At 35.8% G+C, this 20,447-nt stretch overlaps 1 protein-coding gene across 1 annotated transcript; it reads left to right on the forward strand.

Annotated features, from left to right (window-relative positions):
- The first annotated feature begins 1,817 nt into the window (after positions 1-1,817).
- On the forward strand, positions 1,818-13,975 carry LOC141665278 (uncharacterized). The gene is made up of 4 exons (XM_074471259.1): positions 1,818-1,942; positions 2,430-2,564; positions 2,673-2,867; positions 13,802-13,975. Exons 1-4 carry the CDS (start codon positions 1,832-1,834, stop codon positions 13,973-13,975), a joined length of 615 nt encoding a protein of 204 aa, XP_074327360.1. The 5' UTR covers positions 1,818-1,831.
- The last annotated feature ends 6,472 nt before the right edge of the window (positions 13,976-20,447 follow it).

Raw genomic sequence — 20,447 nt, forward strand, 5'->3', positions numbered from 1 at the left:
ATAAGGATTAAAAATAATTAAATAATATGATTAATAATTCGATAATTAGTTATTATTACGAGTAATGATTCGATAATGAGAATTATTATTCGAGCGATAGTTATTCGAATAATATTGTAGTGATTATTTGTATCGTATAATTAAATACCGATAATTAATTGATTAACGAATCGTATAAGTTTCAGTAATAATGTAATAGTTCGATAATTATGTGAGGATTGCGAGTAGCTCGTATTTATACGAGTAATTAATCGTTGAGTTAGATTATAATTCGAGCACATAGTAGATATTCGATAAATAGCGTATCCGTTAATAGAATCGATTGATTATTTGTAAATAATCGATCTAATCGAATAAATATCGATAAGTTATAAATATTATAATAAATTGTGATTAATCCTGATAATTAGAGATTTATTATTTTAGATTATTAAATAAGCAATTATTAATTATTTATTAGTTATTTATTTATTCAATATTTAAAAAGTGATTAATTATTTCGATAATTAATCACATAATTTTCAATAAATCGTAACTTCTTCATTTTAACTCCAAAAATTATAAAAAAATTATTTTTGACTTTGATTTTTCTTAAATAATTATGTAAAAATTATTTTAGGATTTAAAAGGTTGTAATAATTATTTATAATGAATAATAAATTAAATCATCCGTATTTACTTCATAACAATTCAACCGTTAGTCCGATTTGAGTGAAACGAAGACCTCTAGACTCAGAAAAATGAGACAAATCCAATAAAAATGGTTGTAAGTTATAATTTCTTCTGAAAAAGAGTGGTTTGGTGATAATTGATAGTTCGTAGGTCCTAGTAGGGATATAATTGAGCTGAATAAATCCCGAAAAATTATAATAAAATCAGATACGACTAGTAATGCAGGTATAAGCCCAGAATTGATTCTAAAAATAATTATAAATCTAGAAATTAATTATGTGCTTTACGTGCTACGTGCTTTATGTGATTATATGAATAGATGTGCTGTATAAATGTATGTATATATATATATATGCGAGTCAGATAGAAACGCATGGGTAGACTGATAAGGTTGCGTGATATCAATTCAAGATACACGTATGTAGTAAATTATCTAAACACCTATCTTTCCATGATTTGTTCAGTGTTAGCAAGGCAGAGCAAGCTAGGGTCAGAAGACAGTGAGTTAAACCAGGTTAAGTACGCGCAAGGCAAGTTTTTCCCCTATTCTAAATTCAGAATAGTGAATTATATTTCTTTTCTATCATATCAATTCTCTTTGATAATCATTGTTCATATACACTGTTGTCCATTTATCATTACTTGTTCCAGTTTCATTTCAATTCTTGATTTACCCAATTTATTGAATTCCCTGTTCATATTTCAATTCTTTTACCCTACATATATTCTGGTATATTCTGGTGTTGGGATATATCAATAGCATACCGATTGTTCCGGATGCTCAGCCTTGGACTGGATGGTTACTATAAAGGCTGGGTTTTTCCCAGACCATTAATTAATAGGCCATAGTTGCCTGAGTACTCCTTATGTTGGTTGGGTCTATGCAGTTGGGTATAGATCCGCACTATATTCTGACTGATCAGCAGATTATAGTGCATATGTTGGTTCTTGTTTCCAGTCTTGTTCATTTGGCACTCGCCATCATTGGCAAATTATTATCATATACAGATACAGATGGTTGTTCAAACCAGCAGCTTATTGGTTCATTTATTTCTCTCTCTTTATAATATATATATATATATATTGTTGCAGGCTTGTTGAGAAATTTTGGCTCATTTCTTTTATTGTCACTCCTATTGTTTTACAGTTAAGGTAGAGAATGAAACCCATCAGGACCCGCATAGTCAAGAAGCGAGTCAAGCAGCGGGACCCTCTTATACCAAGAGTGTTCCTTCCTATTCCCGAAGAGAGCTTTGAATTGCCAGATCAGGTGTAGCAGGATAAGTAGTAATGTTGGGTTGAATAAAAGTTTTGTGTAGTTTGAATAAAAGATTGCGTAGTGAAACTGTAGATAGAATAAAGTTTTGTAATAAAGAGAGTTCTTGAGACAGGTTTTATTTAGTTGGGTTTGTAATAAAGTGTAGTGCATGATTCTTGTTTCCAAACTCAACCCTTAAAAGATCCTGAGTAGTGATAGTTCGGGGTAATTATTATATTAATATTCCGCTTGTGCAGGTATAGTTGGTAATTGTTGTTAATAATGCCCCAAATCTATACCCCGGATTTGGAGGGTGTTATAGTTGGCATCAGAGCTTAGGATTGACCTTGGAAAACAAGAATGTTAGGGTTAAGATAAGATAGGAAAATAAGATAGGATGAGAGTAAGAGTGTTAGGACTGTTAGTCTATGTGATTAGAAGTTATGAGTTATAGAATTGTGATTTGATTGTTTTGTGTTATTATTTTTATGTATATTAGATGGCTTCTTTATCATCATCTACGGAGAGGACCGAGACAGATCCAGTGGATGCACAGGTAGTAGCCCCAGTGTCAGAGCAGATCTTACCTCCATTACCACCTGAGCCAGCACCAGAGATACCACTTCCCCCGGAGGTACCAGGTTTTGCAGATTATTTTCCATACGTTGAGCCAGAGATACCAGATATTCCACCATTAGAGTTTCCGATGTTTGATATTCCTGATATGGGTGATCTTCCGCAGTGGGAGGATTTAGAGCCTCAGATTCCTATGCCACCAGTCGAGATTCCAGAGATGCCACCGATGGAGCCAGAGGCAGAGCCGCCTGTGTATGCGCCTATGGAGCAGCCTGTCTTATTTCCTGCCCCATTAGCCATTTATGCACCTGTTCCAGGAGTTTATCAGTTTCCTCAGCCAGAGTTTATGGATGAGATCGTGGTAGATGGACCATTACCTTCTCGAGGTTCCAGCACTGATCTTCATGAGCATCATACCGTGACTTACCAGCGCTTTCAGGCAGAGAGGGGGGAGAGGATTAGATGGCAGAACCAGTGTAGAGAGATCCTCGGATTGTATGAGACACAGACGGATGGTCCTGTCAGAGCATTACGACCGGATTATATACTGAGAGAGAGACTACATCATATTCACCGGGTTAGTTTTCAGCAGCTTACTGATTTGAGACAGCAGGATCTTAGTGCGGAGACAGCATATCGCAGAGCATTGGGACTTACCGAGGCAGTGCTAGAGGCAGTGCAGGAGGAATTGAGCCATGTACCACCAGGATTTTGAGATTAGTAGATCGATGAGTGCTGTATTATGTATATTTTGTAGATAGAGGCAGTATAGTATTGTATGAGTGTAGCTACTGACTCTGACTGATAGTAGTAGCAGTACGACTGTTATATCATAGGTTTTTGTATCAAGCACTGACACCTGTAGCTGGTGTTCTACCTATATATATATATGAGATAATCTTTTGCACGTTTTCTTTATTTTATTTCCAGTCATTTAAGCATTTACATTTATTTCAGTACCATTGCATATTTACAAATATAGTTTTATTCACGATCATGTTGTAAAAAAAAAAAAAAAAATTAAAACATATCATACTGTTTTATCTATTCAGTTATTTAATAAGTTATTTTATTTCTCGAATCGACTGTTTTAATATATGTTTAATATACTGTTATTAAATAAGATCCATTATTTATTTACCAGAAAAATGGCACCTAAGAGAAAAGCGCAGCCTGACTCATCGAATGGAAACACCGATGGCCAAAACAATAATAAACAGATGGATCAGATGTTTAATCTCATGCAACAGCAGATGTTGATGATGCAACAACAAATGCAGCAGCAACAACAGCAGTTCCAACAACAGATGTTACAGCAAGCCGCTCATCCAGGACATCAAATACCACCAGCAGCACCTACGACTACTTTCAAGCAATTTCAGTCGGTGAAGCCACCGGAATTTATGGGTTCCACAGATCCTACAAAAGTGAGAGCTTGGCTGAAAGAGATGGAAAAGGCTTTTTCGTTGGTAAAGATTGAGGAAGAGCAGAAGACAGAGTTCGCTAGCTATTTTCTAAAAGGCGAAGCTAATTACTGGTGGGAATCAAAGAAAGCTTTGGAAGAAGGTGTGGTGACCTGGAACAGATTCACTGATCTTTTCTTGGAGAAATATTTTCCTCATTTTATGAAGAACCAGATGGAGATCAAGTTCCTGGAGCTGAAACAAGACAACTTATCGGTTGCAGATTATGAGACTAAGTTTACTGAATTGGCAAGGTTTGTTCCAGAACAGGTGGATACGGACGAGAAGCGGGCCAAGAGATTTCAGCAAGGACTGAAACCATGGATTCGTAGCAGGGTAGCTGTGTTTGAATTGACAACTTATACGGCTGTTGTTCAGAAGGCTATAATTATTGAAGGAGAAAGCGAAGCAGCTCAGAAAGAGAAAGGACCAGGGAATTTTCAGAATCGTTTCAACAAAAGGCCGGGATTTCAAGCTCGAGGAAAAGTAAACTTTAGGAGACCAGAACAAAATAACCAGAGGATGGGTAATCGACTACCTGCCCCAACTCAGCAAAGGCTTATTCGACCGCCTATACCTGATTGCAGAACGTGTGGTAGAAAGCATACAGGAGTTTGCAACAAGCTAAATGTTACGTGTTTCAAGTGCAAGCAAAGGGGACACTATTCTGGAGAATGTCCAATGGGAAAGGCAGAAGTTACTTGTTTCCAATGTGGGAGAAAAGGACATATCGCCAAAGACTGTAGAGGAATTGCAATGGCTGCCAGTATTCCAAGAATTTTAGCATTACCTCCACCTCCACTACCACAGCAAAATCAGCCCAGAGCAAGAACTTTCAACATGTCAATGAAGGAAGCGGTACAGAGTCCGAATGTGGTTGCAGGTACACTCCCTGTAAATTCCGTAAATGCTTTAGTATTGATTGATTCAGGAGCTACTAGATCTTTTATTTCTGAAGCCTTTATCTCTAAGATAGATTGTGAGATTCAGTGGTTGGATGAAGTGTTAGTTATAAAATTAGCGAATAATGATCAGGTTGCAGTAGATCGAGTATGTCCGAGCTGTGATATTGAGATAGGGAGATGTCATTTTTCAGTTGATTTGATACCTTTTAGGTTAGGGGAGTTTGATATTATTTTAGGAATGGATTGGCTGTCTAGTAATAATGCTCAAATTGATTGTGCGAATAAGAGAGTGAAATTGCAAACTGAAGAAAATGAAACGGTAATATTTAAAGGTGAGAAGCAAAAGCAGAAATTCCTATCAATAATGCAGACGAGAAGATTGCTACGTCAAGGATGTCAAGCTTATTTAGCCTATGTACGGGATGTTGATAAGGGAGATTTGAAGATTGAAGATATTCCTGTAGTTTGTGAATTTCTTGATGTTTTTCCGGACGAATTACCAGGACTTCCACCAGATCGAGAAATCGAGTTTACTATTGACTTGACGCCAGGAACTGAACCAATTTCGAAAACTCCATATCGAATGGCACCTGTTGAAATGAGGGAATTAGCAAAGCAGTTGCAAGAACTTCTTGACAAAGGAATTATAAGGCCAAGTGTATCCCCATGGGGTGCGCCAGTATTGTTCGTGAAAAAGAAGGATGGTAGTATGTGACTGTGTATTGATTATCGTGAGCTGAACAAGTTAACTATCAAGAATAAATATCCTTTACCTCGCATTGATGATTTATTTGATCAATTAAAAGGAGCAGCATGGTTTTCGAAAATTGACTTACGATCAGGCTATCATCAGTTAAAGATCAAGGCCGAAGATATTCCAAAGACAGCGTTTAGAACAAGGTACGGACACTATGAATTTCTTGTAATGGCTTTTGGATTGACGAATGCACCTGCAGCGTTTATGGATTTGATGAATCGAATATTCAAGAAGTATTTGGATAAGTTTATCATTATATTTATTGACGACATTTTGATCTATTCAAAGACGGAAGAAGAGCATGCAGCGCATTTAAGAACGACATTGGAGATATTACGGAAGGAGCAGCTTTATGCAAAATTTTCCAAATGTGAATTTTGGTTGAAAGAAGTGCAGTTTCTAGGGCACATCATCAGCAGAGAAGGCATTCAAGTTGATCCAACAAAGATTGAAGCTGTGTTGAATTGGGAAAGACCAAAGACGCCGACAGAAGTTCGAAGTTTCTTAGGTTTGGCAGGATATTATCGAAGATTTGTCAAAGATTTTGCGAAGATAGCTACACCGCTGACCAAGTTAACTCGACAAAGTGAAAAGTTCGAATGGAATAGTAAGTGTGAAGAAAGTTTTCAAGAGTTGAAAAATCGGTTGGTGACGGCACCAGTATTAGTACTGCCAGACGAGCAAGGAAATTTTGTTATTTACAGTGACGCTTCATATCGTGGTTTAGGATGTGTGTTGATGCAACATGGTAACGTCATTGCATATGCGTCGAGACAACTTAAACTTCATGAACAGAAATATCCTACGCATGATCTGGAATTGGCAGCAATTGTATTTGCATTGAAGCTGTGGAGACATTATTTGTACGGTGAGAAATGTGAAATCTACACGGATCATAAAAGTCTGAAGTATATCTTCACGCAAAAGGAACTAAACATGCGACAACGTCGATGGCTGGAATTGATTAAAGATTACGATGTTACAATCAGTTATCATCCAGGAAAAGCAAATGTTGTAGCAGATGCGCTAAGCAGAAAAGAAAGATTGAATCGGTTGACTTCATGCGAAGAATTGGCCAGGGAATTCGATAAATTGGAAATCGAAATTCGTATTCCCAATGAATCTGCAGAAACTATCTACGCTATGACTTTCCAACCAGAATTGCTGGAAAAGATTCGCCGTTGTCAAGAAGAAGTGATGAGTCAAAACGACAGCTTAACAGGAGAAGAGATTACAACTCAGAAAGATAATGAAGGAATTTTACGTTTTGCGTCAAGAATCTGGATCCCTAACGTGGCAGAATTAAAAGAAGAAATTATGCGAGATGCGCACAATTCGAAGTATTCCATTCATCCAGGAAGCACGAAAATGTATCGCGATTTGAAGGAAAACTTTTGGTGGCCGAATATGAAGAAAGAGATAGCAGAATGGGTGAGTAAATGCTACACATGCCAGCGAGTTAAAGCAGAACACCAACGTCCGAGTGGGTTATTGCAACCATTAGACATTCCAGAATGGAAATGGGAACATCTAGCGATGGATTTTGTGGTAGGACTACCGAGGACTAGGGCAAATCATGATGCGATATGGGTAATCATTGACAGACTTACGAAGTCGGCACATTTTCTACCAATTAATGAAAGATTTTCGCTCGACAAATTAGTGCACATGTATCTCAAAGAAATTGTGATGCGTCATGGAGTACCAGTATCAATTGTATCGGATCGAGATCCTCGTTTCAATTCAAGATTTTGGAGATAATTCCAAGAATGTCTAGGAACGAAGTTGAATATGAGTACAGCTTATCATCCGCAAACTGACGGCCAAAGTAAAAGGACAATTCAAACGATTGAAGACATGCTACGAGTTTGTGCGATCGATTTTGAAGGCAGTTGGGATGAACATTTACCCCTAGTGGAATTTTCTTATAACAATAGCTATCACGCCAGTATTGGAATGCCACCGTATGAAGCATTATATGGGAGGAAATGCAGATCACCCGTGCATTGGGATGAAGTCGGAGAACGCAAGATTTTGGGTCCAGAATTAATTCAGCAGACAAAAGAAAAGATTAATCTTATTCGAAAACGAATCGAGGCCGCACAAAATAGACAAAGCAGATATGCAAACCAAGCCAGGAAGGATATGGACTATCAGGAAGGAGAACACGTATTGCTCAAAATATCGCCATGGAAAGGATTGACCAGATTTGGCAATAAAGGGAAATTGAAGCCACGATACGTTGGACCATTTGAGATTTTGAAGAAAATTGGGAAGGTTGCGTATGAATTAGCTCTACCACCCCATATGCAGCACATTCACAACGTATTTCATGTATCTATGCTTAAGAGGTATAATCCTGATACAAGGCATGTAATAGAGTATGAACCAGTAGAACTTCAGGCAGATTTGTCATATGTAGAACAGCCAATAAGAATTCTAGATAGGCAAGAGAGGGTATTAAGAAATAAGTCTGTGTCATTAGTAAAAGTTTTATGGAGAAACCCCGTGGTTGAAGAATCAACCTGGGAGCTTGAAAGTGAAATGCTAGAAAAGTATCCTCAATTATTTGCATAATTAGATTCTGAGGATAGAATCTTGTTAAGGGGGGGAGAATGTAACGACCGAGGAATTACGCTTGTATTATATTATAATAATAATAATTATGAGTATTATTATGTGATTAAATGTGTTAAGTCGTTGAATCCTAACTGCTATGTGTTATGTGTTGGTTGTTTTGATCCAAACGTGTTTTGGATATTTATTGAGCGTTCTATCGTCAGTTATATATATTATATCAAAACCTGTACAGCTCAAAACTATGTTTTAAAAGCCCGTATTTCAAACAAAATCATTGGCCCTATTTTGCCAAAAATGCCCTATACCGTATCGCTATTCTGAACCCCTAGACGTTTTACCAATTGACCTTTTTCGCGAAAAAACGACTTTTCCGGACCCCTTCGGGTACCAAAAACCCCACAAAAATCACATTTTTATTTTTATATGATTATGAAATTATCATATATCATTTTTCTTTGTATTTTTGTATTTTTCACAATTTTTGGGAATTTTTAGTATTTATTTTATATTTATTGGATATTTAAAAATTCATTATTAATACCCAAAAATTATAAAAATTGGGGCCAAATATTTTTATTAGGAGTGTAATTAGACCCTTAATTTTACTTAGGGGTATTATTTTCATAAATATAAATACCTGAATTACTATTAATTAAATCAGTTAATTATAATTAAAAATCAGAAGAAAAAAATAAAAAGAAAAAGAAAGGGGATTAGGGTTAGGGTTTTGTGAAGAACAGCAGCAGAATCAATCGGACTTTTGAAGGTGATTCCGGTGACAGAAATTGAAGTGTGAGTAACCGATTTGAAGCCCAAAGTCTGTTCTATCAGATTATCACGTCAAAATCATCAACCGAGGTATTAATTTGTGTTTCATAATTTTCGGATTAATTTCTCGAATTCGGGTTTGAAGTTCTGGTAATTGTTTGATGATTATGTTAGTATAGATGTTTAGATCGTCGATTTTGGAGTCGATTGACTCAGAAATATTATAATAAATTGTGATTAATCCTGATAATTAGAGATTTATTATTTTAGATTATTAAATAAGTAATTATTAATTATTTATTAGTTATTTATTTATTCAATATTTAAAAAGTGATTAATTATTTCGATAATTAATCACATAATTTTCAATAAATCGTAACTTCTTCATTTTAACTCCAAAAATTATAAAAAAATTATTTTTGACTTTGATTTTTCTTAAATAATTATGTAAAAATTATTTTAGGATTTAAAAGGTTGTAATAATTATTTATAATGAATAATAAATTAAATCATCCGTATTTACTTCATAACAATTCAACCGTTAGTCCGATTTGAGTGAAACGAAGACCTCTAGACTCAGAAAAATGAGACAAATCCAATAAAAATGGTTGTAAGTTATAATTTCTTCTGAAAAAGAGTGGTTTGGTGATAATTGATAGTTCGTAGGTCCTAGTAGGGATATAATTGAGCTGAATAAATCCCGAAAAATTATAATAAAATCAGATACGACTAGTAATGCAGGTATAAGCCCAGAATTGATTCTAAAAATAATTATAAATCTAGAAATTAATTATGTGCTTTACGTGCTACGTGCTTTATGTGATTATATGAATAGATGTGCTGTATAAATGTATGTATATATATATATATATGCGAGTCAGATAGAAACGCATGGGTAGACTGATAAGGTTGCGTGATATCAATTCAAGATACACGTATGTAGTAAATTATCTAAACACCTATCTTTCCATGATCTGTTCAGTGTTAGCAAGGCAGAGCAAGCTAGGGTCAGAAGACAGCGAGTTAAACCAGGTTAAATACGCGCAAGGCAAGTTTTTCCCCTATTCTAAATTCAGAATAGTGAATTATATTTCTTTTCTATCATATCAATTCTCTTTGATAATCATTGTTCATATACACTGTTGTCCATTTATCATTACTTGTTCCAGTTTCATTTCAATTCTTGATTTACCCAATTTATTGAATTCCCTGTTCATATTTCAATTCTTTTACCCTACATATATTCTGGTATATTCTGGTGTTGGGATATATCAATAGCATACCGATTGTTCCGGATGCTCAGCCTTGGACTGGATGGTTACTATAAAGGCTGGGTTTTTCCCAGACCATTAATTAATAGGCCATAGTTGCCTGAGTACTCCTTATGTTGGTTGGGTCTATGCAGTTGGGTATAGATCCGCACTATATTCTGACTGATCAGCAGATTATAGTGCATATGTTGGTTCTTGTTTCCAGTCTTGTTCATTTGGCACTCGCCATCATTGGCAAATTATTATCATATACAGATACAGATGGTTGTTCAAACCAGCAGCTTATTGGTTCATTTATTTCTCTCTCTTTATAATATATATATATATATATATATATATTGTTGCAGGCTTGTTGAGCAATTTTGGCTTATTTCTTTTATTGTCACTCCTATTGTTTTACAGTTAAGGTAGAGAATGAAACCCATCAGGACCCGCATAGTCAAGAAGCGAGTCAAGCAGCGGGACCCTCTTATACCAAGAGTGTTCCTTCCTATTCCCGAAGAGAGCTTTGAATTGCCAGATCAGGTGTAGCAGGATAAGTAGTAATGTTGGGTTGAATAAAAGTTTTGTGTAGTTTGAATAAAAGATTGCGTAGTGAAACTGTAGATAGAATAAAGTTTTATAATAAAGAGAGTTCTTGAGACAGGTTTTATTTAGTTGGGTTTGTAATAAAGTGTAGTGCATGATTCTTGTTTCCAAACTCAACCCTTAAAAGATCCTGAGTAGTGATAGTTCGGGGTAATTATTATATTAATATTCCGCTTGTGCAGGTATAGTTGGTAATTGTTGTTAATAATGCCCCAAATCTATACCCCGGATTTGGAGGGTGTTATAATGATCCACTGTCTTCTCTGAACCCTCTAATTCAACCTTAAAAATTTCAATATCGTCAAATTTATGAGCAATTTGCTCAAATCAGATTATAGTAATTTTTCACTAGGATTTGTGCAAATTAAGGTGCAATTTGATAGTGATCTACAAATCCGAACCCGAACATTTTCCGAGTTCGGGTTTGGCAAAAATAATCGGGTCTGGGTTTGGTTTTTGCTAAACCCATTTTGACCGAACCGATTGTCATCCCTAACTGGAATAGTGTGCATGATTAAAGTTTATGTCCTGGTAGTCTAGCAGGACAGTTCCATTAACGAAACTCAGTTTGTTTTTAGCAGAGAGCTATCATACAACTAAATCTTATGGTTGTATTGTATTACTTGAGTCTATAAAAATGTTAAATATCAGACTGGAGTATTTTTCTGTGAACAGTCTCAAGCCTAAGAATAAATTTTGGAAGAAGATCAACAAGATCATGCCTCAGAGAAAAGGTGAAGAAGCTTGGAGTTGAATAAATCTGTTTTAGGAAAAATATTCTAAGTCAAGATATCTACAAGTCACGGATCAAGTCATAGAGAAGTCATTCGAGAACTCCAGAATGACTTATCGGGAAGTCCAAAATGGCTTATATAAAAGTCTCAGAGATATCGACAAGTCAAATGAAGATATGAAAATTGGAGATATCGACAAATTATTTCTGCATATAGAAAACTGAGAGATATCGATAAGTCAAATGAAGATATGAAGATTGCAGATATCGACAGGTCAATTTCTCATTAGAGATCTCAGAGATATCGACAAGTCAAAATGCATATAGAGATCCCGGAGATATTGACAAGTCATTTTTACATGCAGAGTTTCAGAGACCTCGACAAGTAAAGTTCACTTATAGAGAACTCAGATATCTCGACAAGTCAAAATACTTATAGAGAACTCGGAGATCTCGATAAGCCATAATACTTATCGAGATGTCAGTTCTCTATACAACAAACTGGAGATCTCGATATGAACCTCAAGTACAGAATGCGGACAAGTTAAATATTCTAGATTATCAATTAACAAACGATCTAATCACTTAGATTGAAAAGTCTACAAAAGCAGCTTGAAGAGTGTAAGATCAAAGGCCAAGATTAACTGACAAAGGAAAGTCACAGACCTACATGATTTGCAAAGATTCACTAAGCCAGGAATGGAAAGTTTTAGAGATAACTTAAAGTTGAGTTTAGTACATCTTATTGCATGTTGTGTAAACATGTGTTTACTAATCTATAAAGTAAACACTTGTCCTTTATTTTTAGAAGTAACAAACAGATTTAGATTTTATTGTAACTCTCTCAAGATAGGAGCTGAGTTCTTTACTACAAAAGAACCCATAAATTTTTAGTAAGACATACTTAATTTTAATAAAAAGTTAAGTGAGTTTTGAAAATACTGTGTTTGTTGTGCATGCTTTATTATTCCTGTTAAACACGATATCTCTACAAATTAACTGCTTTGTTCATCATCAACAATAGTTTGAAAAAGAATAAAATATCCAAAACATATCCATCCCCCCTGTGTTGTATTCAATATCTAACAAGTGGTATCAGAGCAAAATCTCAAAATAAACATATAAAGATTTTGGAAGAATGAATACACAAAAGATTAGCAGTATAAAGATACCAGCCTTTGATAAGATCAACTACACACTATGGAAGAAAAACATGATGTTGTTTCTAAGGATGGCCAACCCCTTGTACACCCATATTCTAAAGAATGGACCTTTTATTCTTATGGAAAGGATTTAAGAGTCTATAGATGGAGACATGGTCATCCCAGCTTACTATGGTCCTAAAGATCCTTTAAAATACACAGAAATTGAGAAAGAAAAAGTCTCTCTTGACAGTGGTCTGCAATTAATTCTGACAGAGTCACTTGACAATGTCATGTACAACAACATTGTCAACTGTGACACAGCTAAACAGATCTGGGAGAAAATAGAAATTTTTTGTAAAGGTGTAGAGAAAGTAGATCCAACTAAAGGATAATACCGGTGTCTCATTATGAGGGTTTCATGGCTAAACCAAAGAAAAGTATAATTGATATTTTTGAAAGATTCAATAAATTGATAAATGACTTGCAACTTCATGACAAGTACTATGAAGCTGAGGAAGTTAACTCAAACTTTTTGCTCACCCTTCCAGACCATCTTGAACATAAAATTCAGCTATAAGAGAAGGGAGAGACTTGAGTAGAATGACATTGGAGGTTTTATATGGTATTTTGAAAACCTATGAATTGGAAATGATTCAAAGAAAATCTTTAAGAGCTGGTCAAGGGCACATTGTTGATGGTTCAAGTGCACTAGTTGTTAATGATTGTAATTCATCTGATGATGAACAAGAAATCCAGACTCTAACTGTCTCAAGTGTTGAGCAAAAGAACAAGGAGCCACAGAAGCAAGTCATTCGGGAACTTGAAGAAGATGAGTTTTATACCTTGGATGAACTGGATGAGTTGGATCAATCCATGGTTTACCTAGCAAGAAAATACTCTAATATTAGAGTGAAGAAGCCAAAGTTCTTCAAGAACAAAGGACAGACATTCAACAAGGACAACAGCTAGAAAGGAAATGAATATTTAAGAACAAGCTAAAGTGTGCTACTGAGATAAAAGCTGTGTTAAGGGAGAAGCTAGAGAAAAATGAAGTAAAGTTGAAGTCATTCAAAAATGCTTCTCAGTTAGTTGGTCAGTACCATGAGAAGAACAAGCCATGTGATAACATAGCTGTTGGTCTTGATTATGATGCCATAAATAGTAACAAGAAGAATGAAGGTGACAAGGGAAAAATAACTGTAAGTGAAGATGTCCCAGCTATGTTGAGAAAGGTTTTCACCTTTGTTCAAGGCATGTGAAATAAATTTCAGTGAAGAGGAGTTGATCATAAAACAAGAACTTGTTGATGAGGATAATGAGAAGAAATGCATAGAAACAACTCCAACCCCTAAAACTGAGAAGAAGCCCATGGTGGATCGAACCCCCAAGAAGCCAATCAAGGAGGTTAAGACTGAGAATACAGGAAAGAAGAAGAAAAATAGAATTGGGAAGATTGGGATAAATAAGAGCAATAACTTTGCATTTGTTACAGATGCTCCTAGGAAACAGTGTCAGAAATGTGGCTCTACAAATCCTCTAACTCACCTTTATAAAATGGCTGTTAGTGAGTCAAGATTTGGAGCATGCAAATATAATGAAGCAAAGATTGAAGATCCCTATTCATTATGTGATAAGTTTATTGCATTCCTTGCAACATGAAAGTGATGACAAGTTACCACAAGCTGAGAGTAGACCTCAAAGAAGTCAATATTGGGTCTGCAGCTAAAAGGGAACATGCAAATCAACCAATGAACACCATTCTCTCTAAATCAACTTATTCCAATTTTTCAAATTCTGTTAACAAGGAGAAAGTACCCAACACTGCTTGGGTAGCTAAACACACTTAATCCTCATTGTGTGCAGGGCAAAATGAAGAAAGTCATATGGATCATAGATAGTCGATGCTCAAGACATATGATATGTGATAAGCCCTGTTATCACAGTTTGAGGAGATGGTTGGCCCATTAGTGACTTTTGGAGACAACAATAAAGGTTTCACAATGGGATATGACAAGTTAATTTCTGTAAATGTTGTCATTGAAGATGTAGCACTGGTTGCTGGTTTGAAAGTGAATCTTCTAAGTGTCAGTCAATTCACAGATAGAAGATTCAATGTTATATTTGACAAAGGATAATGCTTAATCATCATCAAAAAGACTACTAAAGTTGCTCTGAAAGGAGTAAGAAAGGGAAGCCTGTTTGTTGCAGATTTACACTCCGTAAATAAGGAAGGAATTTGTTGCTTCTACACCAAGGCATTTGTAGAGCAAAACAATCTGTGGCACAAAAAGCTCTCTCACCTGAATTACAAGGCAATCAACACCTTGGTGAAGAAGGAGTTAGTGAGAGACATGCCAAATCTGGAGTTTGCTCAAAATGAAGTTTGTGAGGCTGGTCAAAAAGGCATAATGAAGAAGTCAAGTCACAAGAGTAAAACTGTGAATTCCATAAGTGCACCTTTGCAACTTATTCACATTGACTTATTTGGACCAGTAAATGTCTTATAAATTTCAAGGAAGAAATATGCACTTGTGATGGTGGATGACTACTCAAGGTACACATGGGTAAAATTTATGCATTCTAAGGATAAAACTCCACACATCATAATTAAACACATTAAAAAGATTGATAAGCAGGCTAAAGATCAAAATTGTGTGAAGAGATTGAGGAGTGACAATGGCACATAATTTAAAAATGCAATTTTAACTTAATTATGTAAAGACAAGGGCATTGTTCAAGAGTTCTTAGCTGCTAGAACATCTCAGCAAAATGGGGTAGTTGAGAGAAAGAATAGAACACTAGCAGAGGCTGCTAGAACAATACTACAAGATGCCAAACTGCCAACAAGTTTTTGGGAAGAAGCTGCCAACATTGCATGCTATACTCAAAACAGATATCTCATTAACAAGAATATTGGCAAATCACCCTACTCAAACTTATCTAAAAGGAAGCCTAATGTGAAGCATCTTCATGTGTTTGAAAGCAAGTGCTATATCCTAAAAAACAACTCTGAATATGTGAGAAAATTTGACTCCAAGGTTTTTGAAGCAATTTTTCTGGGATACTCATTGGAGAGAACTGCCTACAAAGTCTATGTGCTTGTGCAAAAGAAAATTATGGAAAGCACATTGTGACTTTTGATGATGACAAGTGTCCAGGCTTGGAATGCCTTGATAAAATGAAGCTGAGGCCCTTAAATTTGAAAATCTCAACATTGATAGAGATTCTGAAGATGAAGATGAAGTCAACACAAGCAACACAATTGATGAAGAGTCAACTGAACAAGTGAATCATGAGAATAGAAGCTCATCTCAAACATCTAAATTTGATAGTACAAACTCAGGGGGAGGAAGAGGAGAAAGTTCTACAAGTCATGCCAATGATGAAGAAAATACAAAAAATTCAAGTCAACAAACTCATGCCAGGAAATGGGATAAAAGTCACACAAGAGAAGCAATTATTGGTGATCCAAATGCTGGAGTGAGGACTAGAAGTGCAACTGCAAATAAATGTCTACATGCATACTTTCTGTCACAAGTTGAGCCTAAGAAAACTGAAGAAGCTCTACTTGATCCTGATTGGATATCTGCAATAGTTTGAAAGGAACAAAGTTTGGAAGTTGGTTCCTGCATCAAAGAACAGAAGTGTAATTGGAACAAAGCGGGTGTTCAGGAACAAAATGGAAGAAAATGGGATTGTGACAAGAAACAAAGCAAGGTTGATTGCAAAAGGCTACTCACGGGAAGAAGGAATTGATAATGATGAAACTTTTGCTCCAGTTACAAGACTAGAAGCAATAAGAATCTTTTTTGCATTTGCCGCACATTCAAATTTTAAGGTGTATCAAATGGATGTAAAGAGTGCATTCCTAAATGGTGAGATGGAAGAAGAAGTTTATATGCAACAGTCACCTGGCTTTGAAGATCATGAATTTCCAGATTTTATCTACCAACTCATTTTTGGTTCTACTAATGAAAAGTTATGTCAAAGATTCTTAAAACTCATGCAGAGTGAATATAAAATGAGTATGATGGAAGAGTTGAGTTACTTTTTTGGACTCCAATTTATTCAAAGAAGTGATAGAATCTTCATCAGCCAAACTAAGTATGTTAAAGATTTATTGAAGAAGTTTGGTATGGTTGATTGTTCACCTGCATCAACACCTATGTCTACAGCTACAAAGTTGGATGATGATAAGAAAGGAAAAAGTGTAGACATTTCAGGTTATAGAGAAATGATTGAATATTTGTTGTATTTGACTACCAGTAGACCAGACATTATGTTTGAAACATTTCCGTGTGCAAGATTTCAAGCCAATCCAAAAGAATCACATTTGATGTCTGTGAAGAGAATTTTCAGTTACTTAAAGGGGACTCCAAACTTGGGATTATGGTATCCTAAGGGAACATGATTTGAAGATGTTGGATACACATATGCAGATTTTACTGGATGCAGGGTTGACAGAAAGAGCACTAGTGGAAGCTGTCAGTTTCCTGGACAAAGAATTGTATCCTGGTATAGCAAGAAATAACAATCTGGGTTAATTTCCATAGCTGAGGCTGAATATATAGCTGTTGGAAGTTGCCGTGCTCAAGTACCTTGGATTAGAAATCAGCTAATGGATTATGGTCTAGTGTTACACAAAATTCCAATTATGTGCGAAAAAACTAGTGCTATATCTATTGTGGCTAATCCAGTTAATCATTCTAGAACAAAGCACATTGATGTAAGGTACTATTTTATTAGAGAGCATACTGCAAATGGTACCATTGAGCTCATTTTTGTTCCAACAGAAAAACAGTTAGCTGCCATTTTTACTAAACCTTTGTGTTAGGAATATGTTGTGTACTTGATGATAAGCTAAACAAAACACCTTAGTAGATTTAACTTAGTGAATTTTATAGCACACGATGGATGATCAATTATAGTCTCGACGGATGATTCAATATAGTCCCGACGGATGACTAATTGATATCCACCGGGTAAGTAGCTTATGTAACAATAAGTTATGTAGCACATTTCTGCAAACAACTTTGTATAAGATTCTGTAGTAGCTTATGAATCATGTAGACTACTAGTAGATGTGCAGAATAGGTTGATTAAATGTAAATATAAGATGTCTTATAATTCTGCACAAATAAAATGGAGTCAAGTGATAAATGGCTACCCGACGGATGATCAACAAAGCTACCCGACAGATGATCAACAAGGCTACCCGACGGATAACAAGCATGTACCCGACGGATGATCAATTCAAATATATGTTGACAGTGACAACACAATCACATGCGTCGAGTGTTTGTAAAAGGAATGTGGCAGCCTGTTTAGCAGGAAAATGAGAACAAAGAAGCATTACCATTTCCATACTATTATGAAGATATTCAAAGATGCTGGAATAGAGTAGTGAAGTAGCATAGAATTAGACTTGATAGGTTTTGTTTTATTATCTTGTCTTATTACCATGTAAACTTGGTGATATATAAACCAAGTGTATCTAGTAGAACAAACTAACTAAGCAAACACATTTTTAGCAGAGAAACATTTGTAAGCTGTATTTTGTAGAATTTCTCTGTAGTTTGTTCATTCACTTGTAAAGCAGTTGTGGGCTATTCAAGCTTCACAGGGTTCTCTTGATATATATATATATATCTCTGGTGGATACATTCAAATCCACCAGAAAGTTTTAAAGACCTGAGTTTTTATTACTTTATGTTTGATTTACTTAACTCTGTATTCCGCACTTTGCAAATCAAACAGTTAAATATGAATTGAGTTAGAACCATTTTTCATAAATCTCAAAAAGAAGCCAGAATTACATTCAACCCCCTCTTCTGTAATTCTTGTTGTATTGTTAGGGAATAACAATTGGTATTAGAGCAAGCTCTTGTAGTAAAAAGAGTTTAAAGATCACAACGAAACAACAAGATGAACAAGAAGGATGTTGGAGTGAAGATTCCATTTCTGGACAAAGACAATTATCACCACTGGAAGGTGAGGATGCACCTACATCTTCTTTCTCAAGATGAGGCCTATGTGGATTGCATAGAGAGAGGTCCTCATGTACCAATGAGAGCTGCAACAGGGAATGAACCATCTGTTCCCAAGCCTAGGCATGAATGGTCAGATCCTGATATTGAGCAAGTCAGGAAAGACAAGAAGGCCATGAATATATTGTTCAATGGAGTTGATGGTGATATGTTTGATAACATCATTAACTGTAAAACAACCAAGGAGGTTTGGGACATAATTCAGATTATCTGTGATGGTACTGAGCAAGTTAAAGAAAATAAGATGCAGCTGTTAATTCAGCAATATGAGCACTCATTGCGAAGACAATGAAACTCTCACTGACATATTTAGTAGGTTTCAAAAGCTACTAAATGCTCTGAAGTTGCATGGAAGAGTCTATCAAATAAAAGACTCCAATCTCAAGTTCCTTAGATCTCTTCCAACGGAATGGAAACCAATGACAGTCTCACCGAGAAATTCTCAGGATTACAAGGAGTTTACCTTGGAGAGACTATATGGCATCCTGAAAACTTATGAGCTTGAAATAGAGCAAGATGAGAGGATGGAGAAAGGGAAGAAGAAAGGAGGGTCCATAGAACTGGTTGCTGAGTTGGAAAAGGAGAAGGAAATGAAGGTAGAAGCTGTTGAGTCTACCACAAAGGTCTGTGAAAACAAGGGAAAGGGGCCGGTAGCTGAAAATGAAGATTCTTTGAGCCAGGATGATATGGATGATATTGATGAACATCTTGCATTTATTTCCAGAAGATTTTCCAAGCTAAAGTTCAAAAAGAACTTTGGAGCAGCTAAGCCAAATAGAAATATGGTGGATAAATCAAAATTCAAGTGTTTCAAATGTGGCTTGGCAGGGCACTTTGCCAGTGAGTGTAGAAAGTCAGATTCCAGCAAGAAGAAGTTTGAGCATGTGGATTATACACAGAAATACTTTGAGTTGCTCAAACAAAAGGAAAGGGCTTTCATCACACAGGAGAATGACTGGGCTGTAGATGGTTTGGATGAAGATGAAGAAATAAACTATGTCAATCTAGCCCTGATGGTCAAGTCTGATGAAACAGAAACAAGTTCTTCAAGTAATCAGGTAATCACCACTAACCTAGCACATTTATCTAAAGCTGAGTGTAATGATGCAATCAATGACATGTCCACAGAATTATATCACTTGCGTGTTACACTTAAGTCCCTCACTAAGGAAAATGCTAAAATTAAAGAAAATAATTTGTTTTTAAGTGAGAGGAATAATGTGCTAGAGTCTCAGTGTATTGAATTTGAAAAATTGAGAATTGAGTGTAATATTGCTAAGGATGAATTAACCGAGTCCTTGAAGAAAGAAGAGATTTTAAAGAAGCAGCTTGAGCGAGAACATGAAGTGATTAAAGTATGGAAATCATCCTGAGATGTCCATGCTCAAATCACTAAAGTTCAAGGCATTAAGTCCTTTTGTGATGCATCCTGGAAGAAGAGTAAAGAGTAGCTTGAATCCAATTTGGTTGAAGGATTGTTGACAGATGTGGACTCGACGGATGATGAAAATCATCCGTCGGATAATCAAAAGATTATCCGTCGAGTGATAGAGAGCCACATCCGTCACCTGTGAGTAAACCAGTGAGCAAAGCTAAGCTTACTAAGCTGAATGAGAAATATGGATCATTTTCTAAAAACTTTGTTCCAGACGAATCAAGTCAAGTGAAAAAGGAAAAGAAAGTT

The sequence above is a fragment of the Apium graveolens genome, chromosome 6, assembly GCF_009905375.1.
Source record: "Apium graveolens cultivar Ventura chromosome 6, ASM990537v1, whole genome shotgun sequence".
NCBI lineage: Eukaryota > Viridiplantae > Streptophyta > Magnoliopsida > Apiales > Apiaceae > Apium > Apium graveolens.